General features: G+C 41.6%; 1 protein-coding gene and 1 pseudogene across 2 annotated transcripts in view; one reads left to right on the top strand and one right to left on the bottom strand.

Annotated features, from left to right (window-relative positions):
* Positions 1-243: 243 nt before the first annotated feature.
* The window catches only part of si:dkeyp-23e4.3 (rho GTPase-activating protein 7), a 69,948-nt gene continuing 60,247 nt past the window's right edge, over positions 244-9,944 (bottom strand). For both annotated transcript variants that reach the window (XM_037545917.1, XM_037545918.1), the window contains exons 8-14: positions 9,414-9,612; positions 8,539-8,752; positions 6,335-6,449; positions 4,570-4,791; positions 4,219-4,436; positions 2,691-2,864; positions 244-1,821 (exon numbers count right to left, since the gene is read on the bottom strand). In XM_037545917.1, the coding sequence (XP_037401814.1) occupies positions 1,713-1,821; positions 2,691-2,864; positions 4,219-4,436; positions 4,570-4,791; positions 6,335-6,449; positions 8,539-8,752; positions 9,414-9,612 (1,251 nt within the window). In that variant the 3' untranslated portion in view covers positions 244-1,712. The remainder of the gene's footprint in view (positions 1,822-2,690; positions 2,865-4,218; positions 4,437-4,569; positions 4,792-6,334; positions 6,450-8,538; positions 8,753-9,413; positions 9,613-9,944) is intronic.
* On the top strand, positions 7,028-7,147 carry LOC119265462 (annotated as a pseudogene).

The following is a 9,944-nucleotide window of genomic DNA, read 5'->3' as shown; positions in this document are numbered from 1 at the left end:
CGCCGGGCCTTTGGTTATTCTTTACTCTTTGGACGCTAACAGCAGTTTGCTGATAATTTCTGCGTGTGAGATCTAAATTATAGATTTGGAAAATATACTAATTACGTGCTGAAGTGCAGGTAAATGTCCTGGGTTGCTCTGCTCTTATCTTAATGCAGTTCTGCAACTTGCGCGAATGTAGTGTGGGCTTTAAGCAGAGAGGGATAAAGTATTTAAAAAGGATGTAGACTCCCACACAATATCTGCAATAACATTCTGAGTTTATTTAGTTTAGTTTATAAAGGATAACACAAAGAGATGACTGACTGACCTTGACTCTACATGGCCCAAAGACATAACATTGAGTTAATGGAAAGAACTTAAGTGGAAAGGCTGTAGGTGCTTGTGGTCCAGTCAAAACAAACACAATAGCTTTAACCTTGAAGCAGTCATGTCAAAGTCATGAGTCAAATCAAGTGCATCTGCTCGTTTGAAATGTGCAAAGAGGAGGGGCTGTGGCCTTGCTATTTTGTCAACTGCAAACCTTAAATGTGAAAAGATTTCTTACATATCCAAATATTCTGGTTTTCATGCACAGAAGTCCTGTTTTCAACATTAGAGACAATGTTGATAATTCTTCGTTTGAATATGCTAAGAATCTTCTTTTCAAAAACAGACTGGATACAAGTATGCAAGCTTTTCTTTGTAATTCAGGACAAAGACAAATACATTGGACAGTGCTGATCAGAAGAGTCGATTAGCTTAACAGGTGTAACAGGTCCCATATAGTGGGCTTGATTAGGTAAAATAGCTCTTCAGTAGTTAAGGTAGTTTGATTTGTTTATATATGTTTAAATAATCTCTTCTATTAGTCATTAAAACATTCAATTATATTACATCACCATAAAAGATTTTGAAATTGAAATACAATGAATCACACACACTTTTAAATATGTACAAAGACAAACTTCTGACATGGAGAGCGATTTGTAGTATTTGAAGTCCCTACAGGCGTTTAAGTCAACAACGTCGAAGAGCATTGTAATATGCCAGGTCACATACACCCGCAGATGGAGGTGCTTAGCTTGATCAGACACACTTTCAACCACTCTGGAATAAATATGTGAATGTTACAGTTTCCAACACAACAACATGCCTTCATGAATCAGTGTCACAGTCACTAAAGTACAAAAGAATTTCCCTACAGCGAGGCGTCTGCCCCGAATTGGCGTGTCTGTCATGCTTTGAAGTGACGCATTGGTAGCGTCTCCATGTAGAACAATGATGTAGGGACTCCTCACAGAAGTAGATTTTCACATTTGCAGTCCTTTTAACACTTTAAAAACAGCGAGGCAAGAGTGCTGAACACAACCTTTGCAATGCATTAGCCCATGGAACGGCCCTTCAAATGGGATGAGACGTTTCATTACTCTGACACTTTCCCTTGTCAGTCTTAATAAAAGCAAGCGAAGCGGCTCTCTTGGATCATCTCATCATACTGTTGTTGTTCCTAGTCTGCAGGCTGCATTGAAATGCTTCTGTAACTCTTCCCCCCAGTGCTGGCGTTGGAACAACCATTCCGAGATTCCATTCCATCTTCCTCCAGCTGTGCGGCTCTTATCTCTTGCACATCGACATTTTATTTTTTTTGTCCTTTATTTTCCATTTGCTTTTGTGAATGACCTGAAAAAGTAGGTCGCAAAACTGTCCCGGGTTGCAAAAATCAGGTCCGTTCAAACCCTGGAATCTTTCGTCTTTGGTCGAAAGGAGTCCCTAATTGCCACCAGGGTGGAGGAAAGCAGGTGTCCACCAACTTTATTGTGCCATTCTGGAGATCGTCCTCTGATGGAGAGAGACAGAGTGCAGAATAAATAACCGGGCTGGGACTCCAGGCATACCATCACAGAGACATATGGGCCATAGGAGCCTCAGACAAAGACTAGTTTACTTTCAATTTCCTCCTCAGCTAATGAGATCAGCCCCATTAGGCCTGCAGACAATGTTAAGCAGACTTAAAAGGAACAAATGTTTTAAGCGAGCAGCCACTAGCCTAAATTAATGTCACAACAAATTTGTCTTTTTTCTAAAGGGTTTTAGGAGGAGAAGGAAGGTGAGCTGAGTGCATTTCATTGCTCTGAAAGTGGTTGTAATTAACTTAAGCAGTCTTAAACAGTTGTCAACGAGATGAATTGAAGTGCTTTACGTTGCAGTACTGATCTATCTCTAGTACACAGCGCCGTAGTAAAGATGATAACTAATTAATAGCCCTTCCGTCTTTGAAAATGCAGCACCAATATGTAACTCTGTTACAGACCAAGGCAGGGGCTTTGCTTTGGCAGTAAAATGTAAAATGCAATCAGAGAAATATGTAGTATTTCGTCCTTTACATTCCCAAACCTGTCATCTCAGTTGGTGCCCGCCAATGAAGCCAGCGCAATATTTTTTCAATGATTGTGCTACACGTTTCCCCTGTCACAAAGCATCCCCAGGTGTGCGTCTCAATTTTCTCCACAACTGCTTTCTGTATTATGGGTTCATGTTTCATTGATTCTCCTTCAAAATCTGAATCTGCCAGAGCCTTCAGTTCAAAGCACCCATGCAGGGAACAAATTGATCACCCAAGGAACTACAGAAGAAGCTGAGCTATTCATCTTTACCTCTTTTGCCCTATTCCGTCCCTTTTTTCCCTTTCTCAGACCTGCAATACTCACCTGGTGTCTGTTCGGCAGAAGTGCGTGAGTCGTGACCTTTTCGCCCCCATTGGCTCCACAAGAAACACGCAGCAGAGCACTTGGGCCATTGCCCCTCTGGCTGGGACGTCAGGACGCTCTACTGAAGTGGATGCCACAAACAGAGGCCCTGTTGAAGGATCCGAGTGCCAGGTCCTGCAAGTGAAGAAGTCAAGTTTAGTAGCAGTATTGAGAGACTGCTTGAGTAACACTAGCAAGCTGAGAAACTGTTGGCTCACTCAACGATGGGGTGGCTTGCATACAACCATGGCAGCAGTAAACAGGATTACATATGAAATGGCAGGCATGTCATGAGTTGGCGTTGTCAAGGGATTTTCTCTCTATTGCACTCATTTGTCACAGAATAGGCAAGTTAATCCAGGATGAGACCCGTGTCGACTCTCAATTTGCGCAGTGAACTTAATAATTAAGCTAGCCACCTGGTCTCGACTTTTGTAGTCATGTTGTTAATACAGAGATTCGTCCAGAAGGTCACCTATGTGCAAAAACCCAAAAGCTCTTCTAACTTTGATTTTGTTACGGGTCAGTTAATTTACAGCTCCCTACCACTTCTTCTTATCAGATAGAACCATGTAGGCTAAATTGCAGGGGTGTAAATTAGGGATGCATGATGATATCAGAATCATCATTTGCTTTAAATAGTACTGGCATCAGGCAGCTGCATCAGGCATCAGGCAGATTTTATTGGTTTAAAAATTTGGTATTTGATTAGCATTTAGGCGATGCTGGGCTACTGCGCTAAAATGTCTTCATTTAGAAATAAATGTTAGATTTCTCTGTAATGCTAATCCATTCCCAGTTTATACACTTTATAAATGTTTATGTATCGGCATTAGTATCAGAATCGACAGATATGGACATGGAGGATTTCAGCACAGGCTCATAATTTTCATATCAGTGCATCACCTCTAGTTTAAATCAGCCTGTTTAAATGTGCGGTTATTTAAGAAGTGATTTCAATTATGAAATCTCAAATTTCACCACAATTTGATTTGATCTATTACAGTTTTGTTTGTTTTACATTGAAAATAGCATAACATTTTGGAAAGAAACTGAGCACTTGCATTATTGAGATTTATTATGCTGCCTTCAACTGAAGCTTGCAACTTCTGACTAGAAAAAGTTAAAACCCCCTCTGCTGAAAATTTCTGTCAGGATGGTGTTCATCCACGTTTCTGCCATTTGGCTTGTAAGTACAAAAATGACGCAATTCCGAGTTTCCACATCCAAGCCAAGTTGAACTCTGCATTAGAATTGATTATATGTTTACTTTCTGAGAACAGTGCAACTGCAATTGGCACCCTCAGATCAGTGCATGATGATGCACAGATTCGTTTTATACCCCTACTAAATTATGAACCCAAAACTAATCGTTTTGTCAGATTTACTATCCTAAACAACTGTAAAAGTACAACTACACAGTTTTAGAACATACTCCTGCCTTCAAGTTACATAAAACATAAATCTCTTTGAGTGGACGACTCATTACCTCAGCAGCACATGCTGCAGTGGTGGCCTGGCTCCGGCAGCCTGCAGGGTATACTGGTAGACCTCTGCGTCCTTGTCCAAGGTCTCCACCACCTCACTATGCTGGAGGTCACTCTGCCACTGCCCATGTTCCCTCAGGATGCAGTGAAGGACTTCTTGCTGCGGGGCTTCCACTTCAACTGCCCCCCTCCACAACAGCAAGGGGTAGCCGTCTTCCATCTGCAGCAGAAGGTCTCAAGTTACTACCGGCCCTTCCATTTCCCCAGCTACTACCTGCCCTTCTGTTTCTGAGGTCCCTCACACCTCATTTGGCTGCCTTTTATCAGCATGTTCAGGACAAATAAATGCTCACCTTTTTAAATGCCACATCCACATGATCTGAGGTAGAGCAGGTTACCCAGCCTTTGGGCTTCTCTCTAGTCTCCCTCAGGAGCTGATGTACAGTAAGGTCCAGCCTGGATCGGTCTGCCAGATCAGCCTCACCGCTATGCGAAGGAGAGCTGAAGCTTCCGTCCATGTTGAGGGCATCTTCATAAAGGCTGTTAGGATTCTGGTCTTCCCAGTATTGTGGCATCTGTGTTGATGTGAGATTTAGTCTGTTAGGTAAGTGGTATTGAGATATGTGAAACTTTAACTTTACTAAATAAAGATTGGATGGCTGTTAAGAGACCAGACAGAGGGTCCAGGCATATTTCTCATAGTGACATACTTTGCATACACTCACCATCCACCTTATTAGACACCCCTTCCTTGCACTTCCTTTCACTGGCTCCTTTATTAGAAATACCTACCTGGTAGGTCCACTTTATAGGTGGACAGTTACTGACTGTAGCTCATCTGTTGCTGCATAATTTATGAGCCACCCTCTTCCTTATTCATCATTGGTATGTTTGCGACCACAGAATTGCTTTGACCAGTTATTATTTGGATGGGTTCTCAGCACAGTGGTTTTTCTAGGTTGAGATTGGTCCACCACCCAAAATGTTCAGCCAGGAACACCTCTGTGGCCAGAAGCTGATCACTGGCAAGATAAAGGATGTCTAATGCAAATTATGTAGCAACAGAGGGTCTCAGTCTTTATACCATCAAGATACAAATTTCTAATAAAGTGGCCAATGAGTTTAGTAGTTTGATAGTAATTAGTGACTAAGTTGCTGGGTAAAAAGTCTTGAGATTAATGACTAAATAAAAAGCCTGGAGTTTAAGGCACTAAATGTTAAAATTGCATAAGTTGTTCATAAAACAGTCGCAGTGTTGACATTGACTAACAAAATTCTACTCACCATCTGTATTACACATAATTTGTTATGGAACATGTTCTGTGTAATGTTTTCATGTTTGGCCAGTTCTCTTGCAAATGGTCAGTATTTTTCATTTTAAACACTGTCCTCACCAGAAAAGAGACAGGAGTTGTAATTTGTCCAGCGAAGTAATTACAGACTACAGCAGTGAAATGATCATAACCTTGATCCACTTCCAAAGTTAAATTTACAATTATGCTGCAGATTGCTGTCCTGATTATAGTATTTTTTCAGTAGGGTGAATTTTGCTAAAGTTCAGAAATATTCATTTCTTTATCACTTTTTTGGACAATGTCATATGACATGACATGTAAAAACCTTAAAATCTTCTTTATATCATTAAGATAAGTGACCCTTATTAGTCCCACAACAGGGAAATTTCACCTCCGCATTTAACCCATCCATGAAGTGAAACACCACATACACTCTAATGAGCACACACACACTAGGGGGCAGTGAGCACACTTGCCCGGAGCGGTGGGCAGCCCAATCTGCAACGCCCGGGGAGGAGTTGGGGGTTAGGTGTCTTGCTCAAGGCAGGCTCTGGGGATGAACCGGCGACCTTCCGGTCACTAGGCTCGTTCCCTAACCTCCAGCCCATGACTCCCTCCCAGAATCAGTGTACTGGCCGGGAATCAAACCCGGGCATCCCGTGTGGAAGGCGAGAATTCTACCACTGAACCGCCAATTTTTGCATCATGGTTGCATACACAAAGGACACTCTGTATCAGGGCTCCATCTTGTTGGGAATACGTTGCCCATATATATGAACCAAGCTATCGTTAGCTGTAACGCAGTGGAAAGGGGTGACCGTACCTGGAAAAGGTGTGTGCACTCAGCTACCATATGCGCCAGCCCCTGGGTGGCAGCCAGGTTCTCACTCAGGTCCCTCTGGTCCGGCCTTCCCAAGCTGTATTTCCTGTGGCTTGACCTGTGCCGGAAAAACAGGAAACACTATTTCACTATTTCAAATTCAAATGATAGAGGGAGCTCCAGAGCGAATCAAAAATGAAGGTGTTCCTATAGAACTTTTGCACAAAATCAGTCCATAAACGCTGAATTGTTGTTTTTTTTTTAATTACAGAAATTCCCTAATTTTTGTAAGACTGCTTTCATATTTTTGAGTGTCTCTGAACTCCAGTTATAGGACTTCCTATATGTGCCTCATGTACATTCATAATGTACCAGTCTTCCTACTGCACAGAACCTGTTTGTTGTAGAAAAATGGAAACATACTAGTAAGTTTTCTTAATTAATTAATTTTTTTAAATAGAATACATCCCTTTGTCTTTCAAAATTAAAGGAATTTCTCACATAACTGGCCAAAATAGGTTTAATTTTTAGCATGTTTAGTCATCGAGCTCCAATCACCCAATTCATTAAGGACTCGTTCGTGGGTGCCCTCTAGTGTCAAGGTTTGAAGCAAAAAAATATATAAATAAAAATCAAGATAAATGGTTTATAGAGTGGATACGATCTATACTGGGGCTGTATTGGAGGTCGGCTTTTGCTTACAGCCATACCACTCTGAGAACGCCCGATCTCATGTGATGTCGGAAACTAAACAGGGTCGGGCCTGGTTAGTACTTGGATTGGGAGGCTGCCTGGGAATACCAGGTGCTGTAAGCTTTTCAGCTCAGCTATTAATGCAATAGTCAATCGTAAACAGCTTGAAAAGCTACTTCTGTCAAGGTTTGAAGCCGAAAACTTAAAACAAATAAATAAATAAATCAAGTTAAATGGTTTATAGATTGGATACGATCTATACTGGGGCTGTACTGGAGGTCAGCTTTTGCTTATAGCCGTACCACTCTGAGAACGCCCAATCTCATCTAGTCATGTTTCTGGTATAATGGGGGAAATAGGAAGCAGCCATGCTTTAGCGTTACATTGCTCACACTGTGACCTGGCTGTGATGTTTTCTGGATGTCCAAATTAGGATTGTTCCTTCTCTTGGACCTCTATTTGAAGGCTCAAGGGAGAGACTATTGATATGACAAGTAGCAATTGTTTCCTTTTGTGTTTCATTTTCAAAAGAATATTGAGTCATGGAATACAGTTGGAGATCCTATTGCATGCCTAACGCTTCATTTTTTTCCCCCATTCACGGGGAAAAAAAAAGATAATGTCCCTCAATCCACTTTTCTTTTTTTTTTTTTTTCCAGTGTTCCTCCTAGCACCACTCTGTGTCTAGGCACGGAAAAAGATATCAATCTGCAGTGTGCCAATTTGCCGCACTCCACCCAGAGCTCAGCAGGAAGGCAGAAAGAGCACGCTGGCTCCATAGCAGCTGGCGCGCAAAGTTGGTGGGAGCTCGTTCGATTGTTTCTGAATCAGCCGCCTGAATGCGTTTACTCTCTGGAGCCTGACTGTGACATCATTACATCTCAACTTCCCCTTGTGTCTGATATCATGGCCTGTCCTCTCTAAACACAGCACGAGAGGGACAAGGCAATGGCTAAGTCCTTATAGTGTCTCTGGTCTACATAGCTGATGATCTTAGATAACTGATCTCAGGCTTGGAAGCTAGTGAGAAAAGCTGGGCCACAAAATCCAGGCCAAATAAAAATGAAGAAATAAAGTTCAAAGAAAGCCTGTTATGAAATATTAATCATTTGTACAAAATAGTTCTCTCTCTTTCACTCTTCTGGGTGTTAAATGTATTACAAATGTATTATCTACCTTATCAGGGTGAAACTAAAACCAGCTGTGGGGCTATGCTACGTTACATAAGTAGCCTTCGAACCAAAAAAAAAAAAGTGTTGCAAAACATTGCAAATGGACTTTGGTGGGGCTTGATGTAATCATTATTGTGCTGAACTGCCGTCCAAATAAAAGTACCATGCTGAAGGAAAATTTGGAACTAATTAAAGTTTTATAAAATAGGGCAGCACTAGTGAAACAGATGTGAGGTAACCCAATAACCTGGCACTAACTCAACATTATGCAATATTACAGAAGGTTGAGTAATTGCTAGAATATCAGACACAGGCGGATCTCTCTTTTTCCGCTCCAAATACCTGCTGTTGGTGCTCTCTCTCTTAAGGACGTTGAGGTGGAATAGAGAGGGCGCCAAGCACACGGCAATATTGGTGGGGGTCATCTGGTTTTCCTCCACGCAGGCCACCACTTCTCGGAGGAAGAACAGGAGGCTCTGAAGTGCCTCTCGATTCTCATCAGGCAGAAGGAAGATGGCAGCCTGGGCTGCTGCAAACTGTTGATCCTTTGGGAAGTCTGCGATGGATGAGAGGACGACTTAGTACAAGGAATCTTGGCCTGGCCAAGAAAGCCAGGTAGTAAGTTAGCTTTGAGTTCAAACTCATTTGTTATACATTGAGTTTACAACCAATTATATCATATATTGTTGATATATATATATATATATATATATATATATATCAATCATATGAAATATAAGAAGAAATGCAGCTCTAAATACAGTTAATCTTTCAGTGCCACGCTGAATAAAGGTGCACTTATAATTTACAGTTACTGACTGTCGATGGTCTGTTGCTATGCATAATCTGTCAGCTGCCTTCTACTCCGTCCATCAATGGAAAGGTACCACCATAAATCCACCACTCAGATTATTTGGGTGGTGGACCATTCTCAGTACAGCAATGGCGCTGACATGATATTGTTAGTGGGGGCTCTGGTGGAACATGTATATCAGGCGCTGCAGCCCGTTGTACGTCAATAAAGAGACATCTGTTTAAAAACAATGCAATGCTGATTCACATCTACCCAATGCTAAAACAATGGCACCAACAGAAACAACAAACAGCAAGAGAGTCTGCATATTCTACATTCGAGTAAACAGCTTTCTCCTCGTTTACTGGAGCCTCCAAATAAATTCATTGATTTTCACTATAAAAAGAGGCCTGGGAGTGCTTACACTGGTAGATGTGCAGGAAGCTCTCACACAGCTTGCTGGAAAAGACAGGCTCAGGTAGGTCTCTGAAATATTGCTTCAGCATGTCAGCCACATCAAAAGCTGACTGTCCCTCAAAGGAAACTCTGTCAGGGTCCGCCTCCACCATGTCCCTCAGGTACTGAATTCGAGATTTGACCCCAGGCTTCCGGAACAGGCCAACCTGTGATTTGGTAAAAATGATCAAATGTCTGTCCTAGCGCTGCTCAGAATGATTCATCGATTACAATCCTTCACAATATGATTCATGAAATCTCAAATTTCACCACAAATCTTTTGCACTGAATGCACTATGAACAAGGCACACAGTAGTGGACAAGACACCAAACTTTTTTTGTTTCACTGTTAGGTGGCTGAGAATTTCATTTTGCCCAAAATATTACTAAATTCTATATTAAATACTATTACACTCAATTATTATATCCTTTGTACACCAGTATGCTCCTAACATGTCTTTCCTTTATGGAGCGAATGGACGGTTTGGAAAATAATGAT

This window comes from Pygocentrus nattereri, chromosome 16 (genome assembly GCF_015220715.1).
Source record: "Pygocentrus nattereri isolate fPygNat1 chromosome 16, fPygNat1.pri, whole genome shotgun sequence".
Taxonomy (NCBI): Eukaryota; Metazoa; Chordata; class Actinopteri; order Characiformes; family Serrasalmidae; genus Pygocentrus; species Pygocentrus nattereri.
Note: the sequence above shows the minus strand (reverse complement) of the source record. Positions and strands in the feature narration are given on the sequence as shown.